Source organism: Lithobates pipiens, unplaced genomic scaffold, assembly GCF_037356315.1.
Source record: "Lithobates pipiens isolate NorthernLeopardFrog02 unplaced genomic scaffold, aLitPip1_a1.2 Scaffold_13, whole genome shotgun sequence".
NCBI lineage: Eukaryota > Metazoa > Chordata > Amphibia > Anura > Ranidae > Lithobates > Lithobates pipiens.
Window position 1 is genome coordinate 223675304 of NW_027507718.1, and position 24067 is coordinate 223699370.

Consider the following 24067-nt stretch of genomic DNA (forward strand, 5'->3'; position numbering starts at 1 on the left):
GGATTCAAATACAAACTGAAATATGAAGTAACCCGGTATTTATAGAAAAGTAAAAATGTACAAAGTTTTTTTTTTTTTTTAAGGTTATTCTGTCATTTTTAACTGCAAGTTTTAGCCTTAAGGCCATTATTTTTCAATACAATGGGATAGACTAGCTGATCAACTGCACCCCTTTGTACAAGTATTTGTGACTCACTTAATTGTTACTCTTTTCTGCACCAAGAACAGGAGACCATGCAATGTGGATGATACTTGAAGACCACCTTGAAAACAGCTTTATTAAGACCACCACAAGAAAAAAAAAAACAAAAAAAAAAAAAAAACACACGAACCCATCAATTTAATTCCTTAAAGAATAACTAAACTCAAGCACAAACAAAATGTATATAGTACGGTTTTTATAAGTCCTTAGATGTGATGTGGTGGCTGCATTTTTGTATTATGAGGGAGAGCATGTACAGAAAATATGCCATTTGCAGGGTTAACAGTTTGTAATAAAAAGGAAAAGGCCTGGTTAAAAAAAAAAAAAAAAAAAAAAGCACAGCAGCCACCCACCACATACACTATAAGGAATCGTAAGCAGAAATTAATTTTTTTTTGGATTTAGATATGCTTCAAGATGAAATTCTTTCAAATGTATTTGTTAGTGTTATCTAAAGTGCTGATGCTTCATATGCCCTATCCTTTATGAGCAGTTGGATGGTAATGAACTTGTGTCCATTTACACCTGACTGCATCAAAGTCCAATCAATTCCACACAAAAAAAAAAAAAAAAAAAGGGAAGATTTGTTCCAGATGTTCTGGCTGGACAATCCATTCTTCTCTATAGGCAGTCGGATGCAAATGGACAGTTGGTCCCTTTACATCTGGCTGCCCATAGAGCAGAGCAGGTTGTGTCCATGTCAATTCTGTATAAGCAGAGCAGGTTGTGTCCATGCTGTATAAGCAGAACAGACATGGAGTTGTCCATCTGGCCTCTTAGCTCAACAGGGGATCAGTGGGCAAATCCCCTGCTGAGAAAAACCGCCTTCTACCCATGTGAAAGTGGGCGTATTCTCTGAATGCTCCTTAAAATGCTAATTGATAAATGACGGAATTCATCAAGACAAATAAAGTAGGCAAAAGAAGCTCACAGATAGTATATCTGGTGACCAACATCATATCCCATTAAAGAGATTCCTCTTGCCATTGCTTGTCCCAGCAAAGTGCGCACAGCTGAGACGAGCTGCAGCTAATAATCAAGTCATCTCCTTCGTAGCCCTTGTCAGATTGGCTGCGCAGGAGGGGTTGGGCCTAATAACTAGGGCTAGAAAGCATTTGGAAATATGGGACAAAAACTGTAAAATAAAAAGTATAAATCATAGATCTTTAAAGTATTTCTGAAACCCAGGACAAATGCAGATAAAAACAGTTTAAAGGTGGATTCAAGTTTATTATACAACTTTATATAAAAATATGCTTTTAATGCACAGTTTACAAAAATTAATTGACAATAGTAAACTTTTGTTTGTAAATTTCTCTTGATTGTACAGTTAAATATACATTTGCACAACTTGAATTTTGCTTTATCCAAAAAGAAAAATCGGCTGACAACCATTCACACAAATGAGGATTACTGTCAGTTTCCATATGCCTTTTGTAACAAAATGTCACACTCCAAATGTAACTCTTGCTTACAAATGCTTATTAATCACATTCATAATTGCACACCTGTAGTTGTAAATACAAAAACATAAAACTGAACAGAATAAAGAAATCCCAGAGATTACTGTAATGTATTGTTTGATTGTACATCAACAGCAGTCTATAAATGTGGATCACAATCTTTTATAAATGTGTTCCTAACAGTCAATGTATAGCTGCATAAAACATTGTGAAAACAGAAGCTGAAAAGGATATAGTTATATAAATAGTTATCAAAAATCTGTGAGGATAAGGCACAAAGATATAATCCAGGGATATGCAATTAGCAGACCTCCAGTTGTTCCAAAACTACAAGTCCCATCAGGCCTCTGGGTGTCATGCTTGTAGCTGTCAGGGTCTTGCTATGCCTCATGGGAATTGTAGTTCTGCAACAGCTGGAGGTCCGCTAATTGCAGATCCCTGATATAGACAATATTGTATTTAAAAAGCCGGCAAGCCAACGAGGATCTTACTTTTAATGGTGTATGCTTTACAAGCTATTAAAAAGGAAGAATAACTAAAAAGGTGGCTTGTAAATGGCAATACCCCAAATTTGAGCATTACTTCAGACTATCCGGCCATTTCTGAGCTACTAGAGAGTATTCATGGTTTGAAACGCAATTCCAAAAGGGTTCACAATTTCCAAAACTTGTTGGAAAACCCTACTGCAAACTTAAAAAATAAAGCATCTAGGTTCCACATGCTGGGCGCTGCCAGCACTGACCAAAGGCCGCAGTAAATCTCTGCTTCAAATACACCTGTGAGGATGGCATGCATCTCCCTGCCCATCATTCTTGGCCAGCTATTTGTCAATCTATGACCACTCAAAATATATCTGTGCAGTATTTAAATGGACAAATGTCTTTGTTTTCAATTCCATTAGTCCAAGAGCAAACTGAGCTGGCAAAACACAGGTACGGTGACCACTAAAAAGGGAGTTGCCAGTACTGCAGATGGGATCACCGTGTCTTTTTGTTTAGTATCAGATAAAAGAGCAATAGATACACAGTGTGCACTGTATTATAGCCATGCTTCCAACAAAGATTTACTAGATTAATGGAGTCATCCCAGCTCCACTTACCCTGTATGGAAGGAACTGAAAACATGGGTATAGTGAAGAATGCCACGATGCACTAAGCTTCAACATTACAGTCTCTCTCAAAGTACCAGGAGTTTTCAGACACTGCTGGCTAAACATTTTTTTATAAATTTACATTTATACAATCATCGTAATAAATCAATATACACAATTCAACATAACAATGAAGGCCTGAGAAGAATATAGAAATTGAAAAAAGCATTAAAGCTGGAAACCTACCAGTTTGCCTGCTTGAGCCCAAACTTTTAAATACAAGCAAACACATAAATAATACACGTTAAAGCATTTAAATATGGCAAGGCTGCAGCTGCTTGAATACTGTGAAATTTTTGGTCACTAACATTACCACTAACATAGCAAATGCATCATTAGCATATCCACTTGTAATCAAACGGAATAACTGTACATACACTGAGGGAGATTTAGTAAGGGCTCATTCACTCAGGCTCTTGTCCCAAAATAGCATGAAGAGCCCTAGGTTTATTATTTTCTGTCCTAGCAGTGAGCTTCATGCACCTGTACAGCTGAGTCCAACAGGTACACATGGCTCTGGTTGAGCAGTTATTGGGGTATGTGCACCCATCCCTGCATACCTGTTAAACTCAGCTCTGCAGGTGAGTCCATACACCCAGCTAATGTGAGTCAATTCACCAATATCGGTTGCCTGCACAGAGCTCAGTGCTTAAACTGAAAGGTAAACAAAGGGTATGCACATGCGGCATGGAGCTCAGCTTCCATGAGCCCCAAGACTGCAGCAGACAGAATCTGGTGAAGCTGTGCACATTGCCCAATCAGCTTCTAACCTCAGCTTGGTCAGTTAAGCTTTGCAAAATAATGTTAAAAGCTAATGGTTTGCTATGCACAGCTTCTCCCGTTTTAGTAAATTCCCCTCACTGTGCACCAATTTTTTTTCCAGCAAAAAAAAAAAAAAAAAAAAAATGCAACTTGGGAGGCACCGCTGAGCTGTAAAAAGAAACCTAGAACAGCAATTTGTTAAAATGCTTATAAACAGTTTCAAACTTTAGTCACTGAGTTTGTTGGTTGAAAGAAAAAAAAAAAAAAGAAAAAATTGGTTCTTTACCTGACCAAAATCACGTTTATAAAAAGAAACTCAAAGCGCGAAGCCATATCGTATATAAATAAGCCTGTGCCTACAAGGCCATTTTTTCGATTTTAAACTGTAGAGTAACAAAAATTGCCTTTCATGTACATATTTACAAATGTGCTTTTCTTAAGCTTGGCTCAGTGCTCGTCCAGCTGGAAAGGTCACATATTTCACTGGAAGCAGGCAACTAGGTCTGTAAACACCAAAAAATATAGCAGCATTGTACAGCAATACATTCGAATGAAGATCCACTCCACTGATGTAAAAAGTAAGCCTGAAGTAAATGCTTCTTTTCTCTTCAGAGACAATTTCTAGAGAACATTCAAATGGAACAGTCTGCATGTACTGCATATAAATGCAGCACATCTGTAAAAAGTTGATAAAATCTGATCATGAAAAAAAAAAAAAAGAATTAAATTGCCACCATACCAGCATAGTAGGAATAGTCAATGAAAATGTGATTTCTTGGCCAAACTCCAAATGTTAGCTTGGCACAGGCCCTACATCCACGGTTATTTTTGTGTACAAAGGATGCTTTTCAGTCTTGACTACTTTGTAGGTGAGAGAATTTATGCCATCTGAATTCATGGTTTGTCTTGTATGTGCAATCAGATCAAACCTGCAAAATAAAGTACACATTTCCATGAGAGTGCCACTATTGACTATGTGCATTGCAGAGATCAGTGAAGGTCTAAATATTAACTCTTCTAGCCCGTTGCCTGACCTGCACCGGTTTTTCCTTATTTTTCCTTTGATTCAGTCCAATTCAACAAATTGGTTTACTGCTGTACTGGTTTGAAAGATTTGTGTCATACAAAGTTCTCTTTTTACACCAGCTTTTAGCTTTAAAAACAGACTGCTTTACACAAGGTTCTGATCTAGGCTTTATTACCGCATGAGAAATTCCCCTGTACAGCTAACTGGTTGTATATTGGTTAACGTCTCAATGTATGATTGTAACGTCTCAATTTTTTCCTATAAAAATAACAATCGTGTTGTACTTACCTGCAGTGGTTTTGCACAGAGCAGCCCAGATCCTCCTCTTCTTGGGTCCCTCTTCGGTGATCCTGGCCCCTCCCTCCTGTTCAGTGTCCCCACAGCAAGCAGCTTGCTATGGGGGCACCCAAGCCGAGTCACATCTTCCCGTGTCCATTCAGACATGGAGTCCCACTCTCCTCTCTCCCCCGATTGGTTAGCGGACTTTGATTGACAGCAGCAGGAGCAAATGACGCTACTGCTGTGTCTCAGCCAATCAGGAAGGAGGCTCTCAGACATCTAAGCCACTCGTGAACAGAGAGGGACTTCAGGTAAGTATTAGGGGGCTGCTACACACAGAATGCATTAAGATAAAAAAGCCCCAACTTTACAACCCCTTTAAAAGGAGAAGTATAGCCAAAGCTTTTTTTGGCCATACTTCTCCAGGGGATCACAGAAGTGCAGTTTGTCTGTACTCCTGTGACCCATTTTCAGCTGACAGTGTGCCAAAGGCCGCTGTCTTCACAGAGCTGGTCCAGGCTCTGAAAAGATCCTGACCATATTATAGGGATCCACCCAGATGCCTGAATCAGAAGCTGGATCAGCCTCTCGGTGAGCTGCTGAGAGCCTGGGCCAGCCGCTCGCGCCTCCTCCACAGCTCCGCACACTATTGAGTGTGTGGAGGTTTTAGCAGAGACTAATTGAGAGCTTAGTGATCAGTGGTATGTATAAATGTTTTTTTTTTTTTAAATCCAAACTTCTTTTAAATGTGTCCTGTAAGTCAACTTCAGCGTTTAACAAGTTTCATTCCTCTTTAGGATAGAGTTATATTTGGAGTACATAAATAGTCTGAGGTGTGTATGCTGTGGAAACATACAAGATCATAATAAGTGATACATTTTTAATCGTCCCCTCTTTATGCTATACAACAGAGCACAACTGGACTGCGCATTTATTTTTACAGTATATATTCGTATCTATCCCTACCGCTTGTAAAACCACATGCTTTTTAAAATACAATAGTAAATCACAACACATTATTGGCTGGTGACATCTTACTTATCTGCTCTGTGCAATGGATTTGCCCAGAGCAACCTCAAACCTTCTCAGGTTCACCGCTGGCGCTCCCAGCTCCTCCTCCCTTCTGACTGCCCCATAGCAAGCCACTGGCTATGGAGGCACTCATGCAGGCTCAACTGTCGAGACCAGGGTCGAGACGCACTGGACGCAATTTTCTCATTACAGGATTTGACTGCCAGCTGCAGGAGCCAATGGCTCCCGCTGCCTTAGCAAAGCCAGTGGGAAGGGAGAGAAGACAGAGCCGCTACAGACAGGCACGGTAAGGCAAGTATAAGGGAGGGTGAGGGGGCGATATTGCTACCTAAATATTTTTTACAAAAATGTTTAGGCTTTAGAACCACTTTAAAGACCACGGATTGGACCTGAGCCACTTGCCAGGGTTTATTATGAACTATAAAACATCACTCTGAACAGGATCTATTTGTTGGATGGACTCTGGTTATTTTGTTTCCAGGTATGCTGAATGGATTTGCTGCTTGAATCATTGTTGGACTTTGCACAGGCAATAATGGTTTTCCAAGTATAAAGCTGGGTGACAAAAAAATCCTATCAATGTTAAAGTGATAACCAGTTTCCACCCATAGGACGTCATTATCGGCATTAGGCATTATATACACAGGCATTATCCAGATATTTTTTCAGCCATTGATTCCCTACAGTGTAAAAGCCATCTTAGTGGCTGTTCAGCGATCAGGGAGCTGGCGAATGGATCCGGACCATATGGTCCCTGGCCAGCTCTATGACCCTTGGGAGGCTGAAAGAGACATCATGACATCACTTCCAGCTCTGGCAGATGTAAACACTGCCATTCTGTTTGCTGGAAAGGCAGAGATAGTTTTTGTTTTGATATCAGGCTTTTCTGGATAGACATATAGACCCCAGATCTCTCCATAAAATGACCTAAGTAGAAAAACTTTTTTTTCTTAAAGGACCCCCTTCCCCTCGTGCTCGCATGCAGAAGCAAACACATATGTAGGTTGAACACGCATATGTAAATCAGCATTCAAACTATTTCTAGCACTAGATTGCCTCTTACTGTAAACTGGTAACCTGTAAAAAAAAAATTTCAAGCGTCGCCTATGGAGATTTTTTAAGTACTGTAGTTTGGCGCCATTCCACGAGTGCACAATTTTCAAGTGTGACAATTTATATCTTTTTTGGCGTATCATCATTCTTTTACCAAAAAATTGGGTTATCTATTGTGTTTTCTTGCATTAAAATTCATAAAACTATTTTTTTCAAATCACTGCGTTTGAAAAATTGCTGCACAAACATGCGACATAAAAAATTGCAACGACTGCCATTTTATTCCCTAAAAAAAGGGGAGAAAGGCTGGTGTCATGAAAGTCAGCGAAAACATTTTATTATTACTAATCATGAGCCATGATTAGGCCTAATGGCCAAAACGCATTGGCTTTGACTGCCATTTACTTGCAATAATAAAATTACGTTCTAGAAGACCTTCATAGCACCAGCCTTTATCCCTTTTTTGCATGAATTGTACATGGAGGTTTACAGAGACTGCCACGGCTGAGTGCTGTGTTCTTGAGGCTCACCAGGCATTATACAGGAGGTAGCAGCTCAGCTGTACCCATTTTAATTTTATTCCCTAGGTCCTCTGCTAAAAATATATATACAGTTGTGCTCATAAGTTTACATACCCTGCCAGAATTTATGATTTCTTGGGCATTCTTCTCAGAATATGAAAATTTTTTCACTCATGGTTAGTGTTTGGCTGAAGCCATTTATCATAAATTGTGTTTACTCTTTAAATCAAAATGGCAACAAACTACCCAAATGATCCTGATCAAAAGTTTACATACCCCAGTTTTTAATACCGTGTCCCCTTTAAGATCAATGACAGCTTGAAGTCTTTTGTGGCATTTGTGGATGAGGCTCTATCCTCTCATATGGTAAAGTTGCCCATTTCTCTTGGCAATAAGCCTACCAGTTCCTGTAAATTCTTGGGCTGTCTTGCACGTTTTGAGATCTCCCCAGAGTCGCTCAATGATATTGAGGTAAGGAGACAGATGGCCACTCCAGAAGCTTCAACAGTCAACTGATAATAAATGGCTTCAGCCAAACACTAACCGTGAGTGGAAGAAAGGTTTGTGCTTTATCATTCTCTGAAAAATGTTCAAGAAATCAAATTCTGCCAGGGTATGTAAACTAAAGAGCACAACTAATGTTTGGGGGATTTTTATAGCAAAAGAAATTATGATTTTTACATGTAGGAGAGAAATGTTATAATTTGCTTGGACTGGAAGTGGTTAAAGATTCTCCACACTGCATGGGTCAACTGCTATTTTTTCTAGGGGTGAGCACAAAGTTCATACTCACCCGATCAGCCGTTGCTCGGCAAAACCGCACTCCCATGGTCCAGCGGTGGATTGTTCCACTCTAGGAAGCATGCTGACATCAGGTACAGTATATTTACAAGGTGGGGTGCAAAAGTGCCGGGGTGGTCTTGTGCAGGGAGGATTGGCGAGTCAGGTAAGTATATCTCCACTGCACTCTCCTCTAGAACAAAAAGGAGCAGTTTAGCAGCCCCGAACCTCCTCCCTTCTCGGTGTACCGGCATAGCTTTTTATGGGGACACAGCTGTGGGCTTGCTTAAAAGCCGAGCTGTCTATAAAATTGGCTCGGCCCTGCCCCCCACTTCTTCCTCACAAAACACAGCGCTGAATCGAGATAGAACCACTAACTGATATTTTGGTGATTTATTGCTTTAACTCTTTCGCTGCTAGGTTCGCACACCAGGATATGGGAGAAAAGAGCAGTGCACTGGCTGGCAGGGGAGTTAGGGATAAGGCAAATAAAAAGGGTTCCTTACTGGAAAATCTATCATTTAACCCTTGCAGTGGCAGGGAAAGCACCACTGCAAGGGTAGTTTTTTCATATTCCTCGAGTTGATCTTTAATGGACAAAACGTATCACCTCGCTTAAATTAAGGTAAACTTCTAACCCAAGTTGTGTCAAAATGTCTAGCCACTCAGTTTAATGCCAAGACTATATACAAAACAATAAAACATACCGTTTTGGATTTGGGTCATTTTTTTTATCTCGATCGTGACGGATCATTCTGCATTTTCCTGTAACAGCATCTGGACGAGAGATTGACATACCCCTAGACGAAATACTATAACAAAAAATAAAAAAAAAGTGAAAAACGCAGAACAGAATTTAAAAGCACACATGCATGTATTTAATTACAGTATTCTCCATTTACAGGTTACAAAAAGTGATCTCTAATAGAAAAACATTGCTTCAAGCAATTGATAATTTCATCTAGCTATCTAAACAATTTCTTATGATCGACAAATTAATGTCACCAAGGAACCCCACAAAAAACAGCAAAGAAAGAATGGCTTAGCCAGTATGCCCATTGTGGTTAAATCTTGGAAAATAAACCAAAGCTGAACTCGGGCCAGTGACCCCCAACAAAATTTTAAACCACCCCGCTTATTGCCCAACTTAAAGCAGAACTTCACTCAAAAAGTGAAGTCCGGGCTGGTTCGCTCCCTCCCCCTAGCTTGTAACAGAGCTGTAGGTTTTCTTTTGGGGTCTCGGTTTTGTTTTTTTAAATGATACCTGCTCCAATTTTTTGCACTCTTCATCTAGGCATGGATGAGGCCCCTTGCTCCGCCCCATCCTGGTATGCGTCAAATTTCCCAGGAGGCTGCAGAACCATTCCTGCATGCACAAGCTTGTGTAGGTCTAGCTTATGCATGCGTAGTGTGGTGCTGGCTGCGGTTCCACAGCGAGCCACAGCTAATGCCCGATATCCAAAGTTGTATCCTAAATTATCCAAATTCTTACCTGAATCCAGAGTCTGACACACCAGAGCCATTCTTTTTAAACTGCAGAATGAGAGGCACCTTTATCCATGTGCCCAAATTACCTAAATTCTGTGAGCATGAGGTGCTAGGTCAGGAGTTCCTCTCCTTGAGGAACAAAAAAAAGTAACTTGGAGTGATTGTAAAGTCTTTTTTTTTTTTTTTTTGTTATAAATAAGTCACGTCATACTTACTGCCCTGTTTAGGGGTTTTTCACAGAGCAGCCTGGATCCTCCTCTTCTTGGGACCCTCTTCGGTGCTCCTGGCTCCTCCCTCCTATTGAATGCCCCCACAGCAAGCAGCTTGCTATGGGAGCACCCAAGCCAAGTCACAGCTCCGTCTGTCCATTCAGACACGGAGCCGAGACCCTGCCCCGTCCCTTTCACTTCTCATTGGCTGACTGACTTTGAATGACAGCAGCGGGAGCCAATGGAGTCCTAGGAAGTCGAGACACTGCTGCAATATCGCTGGATTTCAAGGGACCTCAGGTAAGTAGTAGGGGTGCTGTTGCACACAGTTATTTTATTTGTATGCATAAAATGCATTCAGATAAAAAAAAAAAAAAAAAAAAAAACCTCCTGCCCTTAGAACCACTTTTACTGGATCTGAGCACCACAAATCGAAAAAGTTTTTTCATAAGTTTTTAGTAGTCGAAGGCCATCCATTTATGGCTCCATATTTTAGTTTGTTGCGAAAACACTCGAGAATAACACATCCCCAGCATTTCTAGCCCTACTTACTGGAATCCATTTGCCCTTATGTAATAACGCCCTAGAAAATCTTGCGCATGTGCAGCACATGGGTCAAGGTCAAGCAGGCAAGAGGGCATGCTTAGCTGAGAAAGCCCCTCCTCCTGATGAAAGGAAAAAAGTGCCCATGAAGATTGATGAGATGTATGATAATCATTTTGGCCTAGGCCAGTAACCAACTGAAGAAATGTCAAATGAAGAGGAAAAAAAAAAAAGTATCGCAATAAATATACTTTCCTATGAAGTCTAGCAGCAAAAATACCTAATGTTAAGACAGTACAGTTCCGCATAAAAAAAATAAAAAATAAAAAATTGTTTACAAGACCTCATAACTTTTCACCAAAAATTCATCAGGAATTTCTCTGAAACAGTTCTCCACACAAAGACTACAAAAAAAAGTTAAATAACTAAAAGGCAGAATACCTGAAAATGAGAATCCACTAAAAGCATTAAAATAAATCCAAGCTGTAAATGCGTAACATTTAGTTTACTAAAGAACCAGGTTTCAAAGAATGGTAATTTTTCCTTTAACCATTCCCGCCAACCTGATAATTAGGGATGAGATAAACACCCCCCTGTTCAGTTCGCAACAGAACATGCGAACAGGCAAAAAAGTAGTTTGAACACACGAACACCGTTAAAGTCTATGGGACATGAACGTGAAAAATCAAAAGTGCTAATATGCAAGTTATTGTCATAAAAAGTGTTTGGGGACCTGGGTCCTGCCCCAGGGGACATGTATCAATATAAAAAAAAAAAAAAAGTTTTAAAAACTGACTTTTTTTGGGAGCAGTGATTTTAATAATGCTTAAAGTGAAACAATAAAAGTGAAACATTACTTTAAATTTCATATCTGGGGGGTGTCTATAGTATGCCTGTAAAGTGGCAAATTTTTTCCGTGTTTAGAACAGTCCCTGCCCAAAATTACATTTCTAAAGGAAAAAAAAAAAAAAAGTCATTTAAAATTATACAAGTGAATTGTCAGACCTGAAGGGTCTAATATGGATTTTAACCACTTCCCACCCAGCCAATGTACGAATACGGCCAGGTGGGAGCTCTCTACTTCTGAGAGGACGTTCCTGAACATCCTTCAGAAGGAGAGGGATCGCCCACGCATCGGCGCAATCCCGATGTGCTCGTGTCACCTGGACACGGTGCATCTCAGATCGGCAGGAGGGCTCTGTGATTGGCCCTCCTGATCATATGACGGCCGTGTCCAATCACGGCCGTCATGTGCTGTAAAAAAACAGCCGGTTGCTAGGCAATCGGCTCCTCCTCACACAGAAGTCATCGCTGAGGAGAGCAGAGCAGATCGCTGCAGCCGGCTGATGATCAGTGAGTATGAGCGGTTTTTTACAGCTTTTTACTCACTGATCACCAGTCTAGTGTAAACACACAACACACCACACAGTATAAACACAATGTCCGCACATGTCCCCAAATAATAAAAACACATGTCCCTAATAATAAAAACATGTCCCCCACATATGTCCCACTAAAATCACATGTCCCAATGACTATCTGCACACATGTCCGTGATCACCTGCACACATATGTACATGATCATTTGCGTACATATGTCCGTGATCACACAAACCAATTATACACTTAACCAAATTTTTTTTACCAAAGACGTAGCAGAATACATTTTGGCTTAAATTTATGACAAAATTAGATTTTATTGGATTTCTTTTAAAATAGAAAGAAGAAAATATTGTTTTTTCCCCAAATTTCCGCATTTTTTTGCTTGTATCACAAAAAATAAAAAACCGAGTCGTTAATAAACAACACCAAAATAAAGCTCTATTTGTGCAAACAAAATGATAATTTAATTTGGGTACAGCGTAGCATGACCGCGCAATTGTCATTGAAATTGTGAGAACGATGAAAGCTGAAAATTGGGCTGGGAAGGAAGGGGGTGAAAGTGCCCTGTATTGTAGTGGTTAAACGGGAACCCTGTGCCAAAAAATAAATAAAAAAATTATAAAAATGGCGTGGGGGTCCACCCAAAAATCCATACCAGACCCTTATCCGAGCACGCAGGGCCTCATCCCCACAACCCTTGCCCGGTGGTTGTGGGGGACTGCGGGCAGGGGGCTTATAAGAATCTGGAAGCCCCCTTTAACAAGGGGACCCTCAGATCCCACCAACCCATTTGAAATAACTGGTACATTGAGACTTTTTGTGAAATGGTACAATGTAAAAAAAAATAATAAACACGACACACCTTTTGACAAGTCCTTTATTAATAAATAATAATAATAAATAAAAAATGTCCCACAAAGTCCATTCATCTTCTATGGCTCCAACAGACCGAAAAGAAAATAAAAAATAAAAAAACCCGCCTTATGGGGCTTCAGCGTGGGTGATAGTTCTAAGTGAGGGCAGGGCCACAGTGACATATCTGGGCGACTTCCTAAAGGCTTCCCCATGGCGTCAGAGGGGGCGGGGCCACCTGTTTATGTACCCGGGTGGCCCTGCCCCCTCTGACCCGGATGTCCAGGTGAAAGGACGCTTTGGCTGAGAGCACCAGCTTCCCATGCTAACCATCCTGCTGCTATTTCCTGGGGATACCCTAGCCATCCTGCTCTGCCAATCATTCTGCTGAATCGGGGACCTCTCCCAAAACACACCCATGCTATCTAAGTGGAGCTCAAGCAAGAAACAGCCTCCTCTCAAGCCCCACATCTCAACGGCAGAGTCTCAAGTGGCAGCCATTTTGCGCTCTGCCGGCAGTACTATACAGCGCTCTTGCTGAGCTGCCCCAGAGCGATCCGATGGAGCATAGTTAGGACACACCTAGGCCCCCTTTGGGTATGCCAGACCAGGGCCCTGGGACAGGTCCGCCTGGTTCTCCAGATGGGACTTCCACTGCCACCATCCTGGTAGCCATTGAGGTCAGCAGAGCCTCTCTAATAGGCCGCATAGACTTACTGGTCCTGGAGTGTGGTCTGATCCACGACATGGGTAAATTCAGCAGACTGATGTCGGAAGCGGAATCCAGAATCATTAGAACAAGAGCAATAATTCTAGCCCTAGACCTCCTCTAACTCAAAACTGGTAACCTGTAGAAATTTTAAACATCGCCTATGGAGATTAAGGGTAATAGTTTGTCGTCATTGCGGGCACAAATTTAAAGTGCGACATGTTGGGTATCTTACTCGGGGTAACATTATCTTTCACAATATAAAAAAAATAAAGTGGGCTAACTTTACTTTTGTCTTATTTTTTTTAAGTTAAAAAAGTGTATTTTTTCCCAAAAAGGTGCGCTTGTAAGACCACTGTGCAAATACAGTTTCACAAAGTATTGCAATGACTGCCATTTTATTCTCTAGGGTGTTAGAAAAACAATATATGTTTGGGGGTTCCAAGTAATTTTCTAGGAAAAAAAAAAAAAAAAAAGATTTTAATGTAAACAAGTGTAAAAAAGAGGCTGGGTCCTGAAGTGGTTAATACGCATAAAAATCATGTGGTTTGAGTAGCTTCAATTTGTCATGCTGCACCAAGGTTCATCAAGTTCTCCCCTGACAGTAATAACATTAAACAGTAGTCAAACTGGTTTTCTCTGATATGTAAATGCCAAAAGAATGTAAAGGTATAGGTTTCACAAATGACCTTTGTGTACATTAAATGAAAAGTACATAAATACCACCCCAGTCTTGTAAACGTGACAGGTCCCAGAAGATTACTGGTCCATTCAGTGTGCAGCGCTGCTTGATCATGTGCAGTGGGTACCCAGCTGTGAAGCAGCAAGTGATTACAGCTGGGTGCCAATAGTAAAGATGCCACCACCGGGGAGAGAGGACACAGGGTGAAAACAGCTGAGCCAAGCACAGCATTGGCTCGTGGGACAGGTGATAAAAAAAAAAAAAAAAAAAAAAAAAACAGCAGCTCCAGTTTTTGTAGCTACTGACTTCATTTTTTCATAGGAGACTGGAGCTCACCTAACATAAGAATAAAGAATTATTCTTTGTTATGGCTAATGCACACCTCCTCTAGCTGTTCTTATTTGAGCAACCTAAAACATACACAGTGTGATAAATAGAAAAGATAGCATTTTCTTTCTGTTCGTTGAGGGACACAGGAATTCAAAAAAAGACTGTCGAGTTATACAGCTATACAAAAAAGAAAGCCACTGCCCCCACCTATAAATGCCCATTGCAGCAAGTAACATTGGAAGGCAACATATGTTAGAAAAAAAGGCCAAGGAAAACTCCAAGCTCACTTACCGAGCAGCCGCGGACAACCAAATTAACCTGTCTAATACTATGCGTTAAAAACAAGGGTTTAGTCTGCACACATTTGCAAATAGATGCGTAAGCTACAGGCCCTGGCAAGGCACCCTGGTATCTCTAGTCCTATCACTAGCTTATGAGTGACTCCACAATGGAAGTGCATGCTGATGGACTGAAGGGAAATTAACCTAACAGTATGCGTTAAAGACAGAGTTTTAACGCACACTATAATACAGGTTAATTTGGTTATCCGTGGGCTGATCGGTAAGTGAGCTTGGAATTTTCCTTGGCCTTTTTTTCTAACATATGTTCCCTTCCAATGCTACTTTCTGCAATGGCCAGATATAGGTGGGAGCAGCATCTTCATATTTGCAAATACATGTGCAAGCTACAGGCCCCGCAAATGCACCCTGGTAGTCCTATCACTAGCTTATGAGTGACTCCACAATGGAAGCACATTCTGATGGATAGATGGAAGGCAGATGGACTGAAGGGAAATTAACCTGTCTAACAGTATGCGTAAAAACAGGGTTTTAATGCATACTATTAGACAGGTTAATTTGGTTGTCTGCGAGCTTGGAATTTTCTTTGGCCTTTTGCCTTCCAATGCTACTTTCTGCAATGGCCAGTTATAGGTGGGAACAGCGGCTTTCTTTTTTGTATTACTGTTATATTGGTCAGGTAACACGCTAACACCTTTGCAGCTATTGTGCTATGTGTTCTGTGTGCCCCTGTACCTTTAAGGGTGGGCTCCCTTCAGTCCATCTGCCCCCCAACTATCCATCAGCATGCGCTTCCAAGATGGTCTCCCCATTTTTGGCATGCATTTGTGGTGATGTGTCTCACCATTTAACGAGATACAAAATATCATACCCGTGGATTTATACCCAATATTGGGACAAACTTTATCAGACCTTAATATTGTATAGGTCTAATTGTGAGGTAAGAGGCCAGAGTGCGATTTAGTTGTACACTGTGGAGCAAGCTATTGTTTGGAGCACAAGATTTTGTTTACATTTTTGGAGCACGGTTTTCATGCAAGATAATTTTCTGTACATTTCACTTGAACTTATGCACAAAGGACACCCTTTGTGATATTGTACACTTTTTTGCTTATTCAAATATTTTACATACGTTCATGGACTATTAGCTTTTCAGTTTGTATCAGTATATATGCATATATTTTTCACACAACTTTTTTTGTTTGTAGATTATCACTTTTTACTTGATCCATTTATGCTATTGTAGTACGGTTGTGGTTGCGCTGCATCTCAGTGCCAGGCTGCACCACTTGTGATTGTATATGTTTGGAATATTTCGTTTTTTTTTTTAATTCATATTTGTATCCACCATAAAATACTTTTCTTGGATTTTCATGGAGGGACACAGAAGTCTTTAACCTTCGGGTTAAACTGCAATCTACAGGATTGGACACCGGCAAACTGCAAGCCATCCAAGGACAGCTATTAGTATGGGGAGGTCTCGCTGCTGTAGCAAAGCAATATCATGATCATAAACTCAGGGGGGTGGGATGTCCTGAAAGACTTCCTCTGTACCAATGGATTGCAAGTAAAAGATCTCCTCACAATTATCTGAAGGCATTCTTCCTTCACACCTGCCTAAAACGTTTGCACAGTAGTGTGTAATAATTCCATATACACACACACATATACACACACACATACACACACACACTTCAAACTGGTTTTACATATTTTTTTCATTGTTCAAAAAATAAACATCATACCGATTGTATATATCATCATCTTCTCCGCCCCATCCCCAATAATTGTTTGGAAATCCATTGATTCTTTCAAACTGATCCTTACTTAAAGCAGACACCCCTCCAAAATATTGGGTGTATGGTAACCTGGTAGAGAAAAAAAAAAAATAAAACACCCCATAAGAAAAAAAAAAAAAACACAATTTTAGATGTAGAGCATATATACATAAATAGGATTTTGAATGACATGTATATCTCAATATTTTTGTCTGAAAACCTTTAAGCAGTGTTTTAGTGTGCTAACATTTCAATAGTTTAAAATCACTGTTGGCATGTAAGACATAGTAAACAAAGCTACACCAATTATACAGTTTAGCCCTTTCTAAAGCATAAAACAAAAAGGAAAAAGATATCCAGTTTAAGGCCCCATTTACACCAGTACACTGTGTTAATGCAAGTTGCATTAGGGTAGGCTGCCAAAAGAGGAATGTAATATTTTCTGTAATGCAGTGCACTAAATGCATGGTCTGACGTAAGGTGCTTATAGGTGCCATTTAGAATGAATAGCACTGTATCACACAAATAGTATGAACAGGCCCTTTCAGCAAATTACCCTTATAAATGCTTTGAAGGGGAAAAAAAAGAAAAAAGGGAAGACTATAGTCTGCCACTGTAAATGCCCTGTATGTAACACATCTGCCTGTAGTGAGAGAATACATCAACAGGACTTGTACGCTAAGTTCACCTCTTAGGAAATTAAAAAAAAAGCAGTTTAGACTCAGCAGCAGGTTACATTGAAAAAAAGTGTCTTTGTTTGAATGCCATTTCTGGCACCCCTACAGCCAATCTAAAAAACGCTCACTGCATCCTGTGCCCTGTCAAGGACGCAAAATAAGGAAAGCCTGCACACACTGGAACAAGCCATCTTTAGCTGAATTCCACGCATGCACAATCTTCACTCTCTCCCTGAAGGGGCAGTTGCTCCTCTGCAATCTAAAATTAGCACGTGCACAGTACGCACACTATCCCGGTAGATGAAGAAGATATGCTAGCATGCATGGTGATTTTTTTTTTTTTTAAAGGGGAATTAAGCCTTTAAGTCAGATTTTATTGATATTTTGCACACCTAAAGTGAACTAGGTTCCCTACCTACAGATTTCTTTAGAGCACCCCCATGAATCCCCTTTTTGTCAATCAAGGTATGTAAACTTGTAAGGCATGTGAATCAATACGTGACCCACAGCAGGAAGCCGATATCTGTTGGATGAAACTTCATGGAATTCAAAAAGCCTTAAAGGAGCAGCATGGCTAAGCTTCTCTTGGGGATCATAGGTGTGCATGTAGCTGAATTTTGGACACGAGACCAGAACTGTCAGCAGACTAAAGCCATTGTTGGCCGACGTCACAGAGCCAGTCCAAGCCCTGCAGGGATCCACTCAGATGCCTGACTGGCAGCTGGTTCAGCCTCAGAGTGCTGAGAGTCTAAGCCAGTTGCTTCTGTCCCCTGCACAGCCAAGAACTCCAGTGAGCAGATTACCGACAGTCACTGGTTTACTTTTTACCGCGGACTGAGATGGGAGCGATCAACGTCAATGATCGCTCAGTTCTCGCTGTAGTGTCGGCAGGGGACAGCTGTAGCCATCTAGGGGAGTATGCATGTTTTTAGTAAACCCACACTTTATAAAAAAAATAAAAAAAAAAAAAAACACAAAACCTAAGGACTCCCAAAAATGCCTAGCCATGCTTTTTTCCCCACAGTGTACAGACAATATATAAAAAGCTCCACACTGAAGAAAACTTCAAGTGCAATTTCTAGGCCAAAAATAGATACATTTTGGATAACGTGAGGAAAAGTTTAACTGTCAGATACTGGTGACCATGGTCTACAAAAAGTAATGTTAAATGAAAAGACCTCAGATTCCTGAATTCACACAAGATGTTGATGCAGGGATTTCTCTGCTGTGCTATTGTATTCTGACAGTGAGGACTCCCACACTAATGACTGGCTTCTTTTGAATAGAGAGGACTACACACAAATTGAAATTCCCACTAAACCAGTCAAATTTCGATATGCGTGAACACAGCTTAAGAGGGCAAATGCACCAACTTCTTTGCGTGTCTCTGGGACGAGAACTGAAGGGAAATTTCCCCAAAAGTACACAGGGAAAATAAAAACCTGGCAGGATTTTTTAAACTTTCCCTATTCCTAGCCAAAACGAAAAAAATGTAATAAAAAACAAACTTTCATAATGTGATATTGTAAAGCACTTTAAGTCATAAAAAAGATTAAAGACTTACCCAAACCCAAACTTATCCATTGATACAGAGAGGTGTCTGGGCTGGCCGTAGCACTTGTAGATGTTTCTATCATCCATTGGAATGAGATCAACATCACTGAAGACAAAGCAGTTATAGTCATATTCTTTCAAAGCTTCAACAAAGCCAATGTTCAGCAACTTAGCACGGTTAAATGTAGAATCACCATCCTTAAAGGGTGGAAAGAAATAGAACATAAGAACAATTGCCATTTGGAAGGACCATTTTAATTATAGTCAGTATAATTTCTTCCATTCTAGTTTTCCCACATTCAAACAAGTTACATGTACTTGCACTGAAATATTTGTACTTTGAATAGAAAATCATAAATTAGAGGTTTGTAACACAACTAAAGATTAAGTAGGATAAACATTTTTTAAGGTTATTGCTCGAACAAGGTTATTGCTAGAACAGCAAGCCACTAGGTAGATATATAGTCTAAATTAAAGCCCAGCTACAGCCATCGCTGTTATTTTGACAGCGGGGCAGAGAGGTAAAATTTCTGTCTGGAAAGATTTTCCCTCGGTGTCCCCGTGATGCCTGTATTAACCTCTTGTCGACTAGGTAAGGACACACATGTGCAGCAGCAGGAAGAGTGGGCCTTAAAGTGACATTAAGGCTTAGTTTTTTTTTTTTTTTTTTGTTTAAACAGGTCATACTTACCTCCACTGTGCAGCTTGTTTTCCACAGAGTGGCCCCAAACATCCTCTTCTGGGGTGGCTCCTTCCCACATTAGATAACCCCCTGGGAGATGTGCTCTCCCGGGGGGGGTTACCTTGCGGGCACGCTCCCGAGTCATTCATTCGGCGTCCATAGAAGCTGAATTATGACTCGGCCCGGACCACAGGGTACCGATCTCAGTGACTGAGCTATCACAGACAGCTACTGGTCTCCATTTATGATCAGGACTCTGTGGGACAGGTTCCTGATCATGTGGCCAACCACAGCAATCACGTGATTGGGAGGTCCATTCTGCCTCCCGACATTAAGACCCACCAGGAAGGGGGCATGAGGGCGTTAAAAAAAAATAGCGTGCGGCTGTCACAAAGAGAAGGCAAAAAAAAACAAAAAAACTTTAATGCCCCTTTCACACTGGGGCGGTGCGGGCGTCGGTGGTAAAACGCAGCTATTTTTAGCGGTGCTTTACCGTTGTTTTTGCAGTGGTATTCAGCCGCTACCGGGGCTGTTTTACTCCCGCTAGCAGCTGAAAAGGGCTTTGCCGGCGGTATAGCCGTGCTGCCCCATTGATTTCAATGGGTAGGAGCAGTTTAGGAGCGGTGAATACACCGCTCCAAAGATGCTGCTAGCAGGACCCTAGCAGAGGACGTTTCAAACGAAAAACTGCACTTTTTTAATGCCCAGCAAATACAAGTCCAAATGAGCCCTCACTCAACAACGTACATTTAAAAAAAATTCTTCATGGTTTTGTAAAGCACAGATCTAGCATCATATGAGACATTTCCTTTGAAGGATAGGAATACTGGGCACATACTATACAATCAGGTTTGATTTGCCAGATTTTTAACACTTACAAAAGGGGTAAACATTTTAAAGCCAAATGTCACTTCAACATAGAATAGGTAGAAACTTAATGAAAACCTTTTATAATATATATTATTGGTTCAAGATTATAACAAGTAAACGGGTTTTATAGATATTTATATGCTATTATACACTGATCAACCATATCATGATGAGCCATCTAATATTGTGTAGTTCCCTTTTTTATCACCAAAACAGTCCTAAGTGGCATCAGCATGGATGCCACTAGACTTATGAAGATATGCAGTTGTATCTAGCACCAAGCAGTAGCAGATCCTTTAAATCCTATAAGTTGCGAAGTTGGACCTGCATAGGTCAGACATTTTTCCAGCACATCCAACAGATGACTGATGGACTAAGATCTGGAGAATTTGGAGGCTGAAATGCATTGTTGTGTTCCTCAATCTTGAACCATTTTTGCAGTGTGGCAGGGCACATTGTCCTGCTGAAAGGGGCCATTGCCAGCAAGAAATACAGTTTTCATAAAGTGGTGTATGTCGTCAGAAATGATGTTTAGGTACTGTAGGCGGTACATGTCAATATCCACATAAATGTCAGGACCAAGGTTTCCTGGCAAAACATTGTCCAAAGCACCACACTGCCTGCATCAGCTTGCTTTCTTCCCATACTGCATGGTGCCATCTTTTCCCCAGGTAATCTATGCACACGCACTGACATCCCCTAAACGTAAAAGAAAATGCGATTCATCAGATCAGGCCACCTTCTACCCTTGTTCCATGGTCTCCGTTCTGATGCTCGTGCCCATTATGGGCACATGACCAGTCTGGAGCTCAGCCGTCTCATACACAGCAATCTGCAATAATGCTTTCAACACATCAACTTCAGGGATGTGTTTACTCACTGCCTAATATATTCCACTGAATTTCAGTTGCGATCGTAATGGGATAGTCAATGTTATTCACTTCACCTGTAAGGGATCTTAACCACTTACAAACAGGACCATTTTGCTGGTCAAAGACCAGACCACTTTTTGCGATTCGGCACTGCGTCGCTTTAACTGACAATTGTGCGGTCGTGCGACGTGGCTCCCAAACAAAATTGATGGCCTTTTTTTCCCCACAAAGAGAGCTTTCTTTTGGTGGTATTTGATCACCTCTGCAGTCTTTATTTTTTGCGCTATAAACAAAAAAAGAGCGACAATTTTGAAAAAAAAACGCATTATTTTTTACTTTTTGTTATAATAAATATCCCCCAAAAATATATAAAAAAAAATTTTTCCCTCAGTTTAGGCCGATACGTAATCTTCTACATATTTTTGGTAAAAAAAAAAAATAAGCGATTATTAATTGGTTTGCGCAAAAGTTATAGCATTTACAAAATAGGGATAGCATTTTTATAAATTTTTTATTCGTTTTTTTTACTAGTAATGGCGGCAATCAGCGATTTTTATTGTGACTGTGACATTGTGGGGGACCCATCGGACATTTTTGACACATTTTTGGGACCATTGTCATTTATACAGTAATCACTGCTATATAAATGCAGTGATTCCTGTGTAAATGACACTGACAGTGAAAGGGTTAACCAGGGGGTGGCAGTGTAGGGGTTAAGTGTTCCTAGAGGTGTGTTACTAACTGTGGGGGGGTTGGGCTTTCATTTAGTGAACACTGATCTCTGCTCCAATCACATGGAGCAGAGATCAGCGTCACTAGTTGCTAGGCAGAATGGAGAAATGCTGTTTACATGGCATTTCCTCCATTCAGCTGTCCCGTGAGACGATCGCGGGTATGCCACCGCGACGATAGAGTCCGCGGGTCCCACGACCGGACTCACAGAGGTCCCGACCAGCGCGGGAGCGCGCCGCCGGTGGCGCGCTCCCAATGGCAGGGCGGCATTGAAGATTGGACGTACCTGTACGCCAATATGCCTGCCTGTGGCATTCTGTCGACGTACGGTTCCCATGCGCTGGTCGGGAACCGGTTAATGTTATGGCTGATTGCCATCTCTATCTATATCTCTCAAGCAAATGTAATATCATAAACACTGACATTAAAATATATAGTAACTTACAAACTTGTACTTCATGGGTGTTTTTTTCTAAAAGCCTTCCAGTGTCTTTATGTAATTTAGTTAAAAGCCAACACCAGGAAACTTGAAAATGGTCCTTGAAGTGGGGCTGGATCATAGATTTTAAGCAATCCTCCACACTGCTAGACTGGTACCTTGCACTGTACAGGGAGGTGGTTGGAATGTGACTAGGGCCAGGAGTGCATCAGAGAGGAGGCATCAAGGGAACGGTTGCAATGCTGGAGGAACTCTGCTGGAACATGGAACATGTTAAGTATTGCACCTTTATTCCAGTACCCCAAGACCAGGGGTCTCCAAATTGCGGCCTAAGGGCCAGATGCGGCCCGTTGCTTGCCTTTATTCGGCCTTTGGGACACTATTTCTCCTATTTCCATTCTACCCACTTACAACAATGGGGCACTGGTCCTCCTAATAACAAAGAGGAGACACAGTTTACTCTCACTGATGCACGGAAAAAACAAAATTTCTATTGCCCCTGGCCCCAGTCCGCCCCTTAAAGTATGAAGGATAGTAATCCGGCCCTTTGTTTAGAGAGTTTGGAGACCCCTGCCCTAGACTGAATGAGCACATCCAGTGAGGGATAGCTTGATGATCTAAACTGAGGGCAGGCACAGCAACACTGTCAAACCAACACGAGATCCATTTATAAGAAAGACAAAAACACAATCTGCCCAAAAGAAGCAACAGCAGAAAAGTAAATACAGATGACCTTATCCAGGCCCTAAGGAGAAATGACCTTGATGTGTCAAACACAGGGCTAGCAATGTGGTATCATGCATAACAACTTACAAAGCCTTCTGGAAAAGAAATGGCCCAAGAAAGGCTACCTTATGGGACACGCTAACAATTTGTCTCAATAGGTTTGAAAGGAGGTCTTTGAAACACTGACAAAAACACTATTTTTAACCCAATGGTTGGAGTGGCAGTTTAACAAGGGAGTAAACATTTATGCCCCTGAAAAGAACTAGGAATTGGTGAACGATTATCATGAGGACACTGAAAAAGAACAAGGTGCAGACCCCTGACCTAGATAGCGTTAAGGCCAAATGCAGATCTACTCTAAACTAGAGGAGGATTAGACAGCATGCTGGAAAACCTCCCAGAGAAATCAGAGCAATGTAAAAAGTCTTCTAGGCTCGATGATCATCTTGTACATATTTTTAAAGAGTCAACATGGTCAGGAGTAGGGAATCCGAAAGGTCCTCATCTCACAGAACCTGGGTTTCAACGGCCAGGTCATAATGCTAGTGACTTAGAAGCTGAATGGAAAATTGGTCTTTAACATAACAAATCTGGTAAAAGGCACAGAGTTATGAGAACCTACAAAAGTAGATGCAAAAGTCGCAGCAAAGAAAATATATTAAGGTATACTGATCTCCAGGTACTATCAGTGTATATACGGTATCCATTATCTGGTCCTACATTCTGGAATCAGCCTGTCAAATATCTAGGTAAAAATTTAGATGCCAACAAGTCTAAGCCTGCCATTCTTCAATGCAGACAGAGCAAAAGAAGGTACTCAGAGTTAGGGGTTCATAATAGAACAGCATATATTTTTTTTAAACTAGAGTTGTGTTATTTTAGCAGCCCTGCAGAAGTGGACAGAAGGGGTTATTTAAGGCAGAACTCTACTAGCATCCGCGTTGCATCACACAGGAGAGAATGTGACAAACCA

The 24067-nt window shown here is 40.9% G+C and overlaps 1 protein-coding gene across 1 annotated transcript in view; it reads right to left on the reverse strand.

Moving 5' to 3' along the window:
• Nucleotides 1–1411: 1411 nt before the first annotated feature.
• The window catches only part of B4GALT1 (beta-1,4-galactosyltransferase 1), a 98835-nt gene continuing 76179 nt past the window's right edge, over nucleotides 1412–24067 (reverse strand). The window contains exons 3-6 of the mRNA XM_077476263.1: nucleotides 18784–18971; nucleotides 16510–16632; nucleotides 8977–9081; nucleotides 1412–4506 (exon numbers count right to left, since the gene is read on the reverse strand). Coding sequence (XP_077332389.1) covers nucleotides 4371–4506; nucleotides 8977–9081; nucleotides 16510–16632; nucleotides 18784–18971 — 552 coding nt within the window. The 3' untranslated portion in view covers nucleotides 1412–4370. The remainder of the gene's footprint in view (nucleotides 4507–8976; nucleotides 9082–16509; nucleotides 16633–18783; nucleotides 18972–24067) is intronic.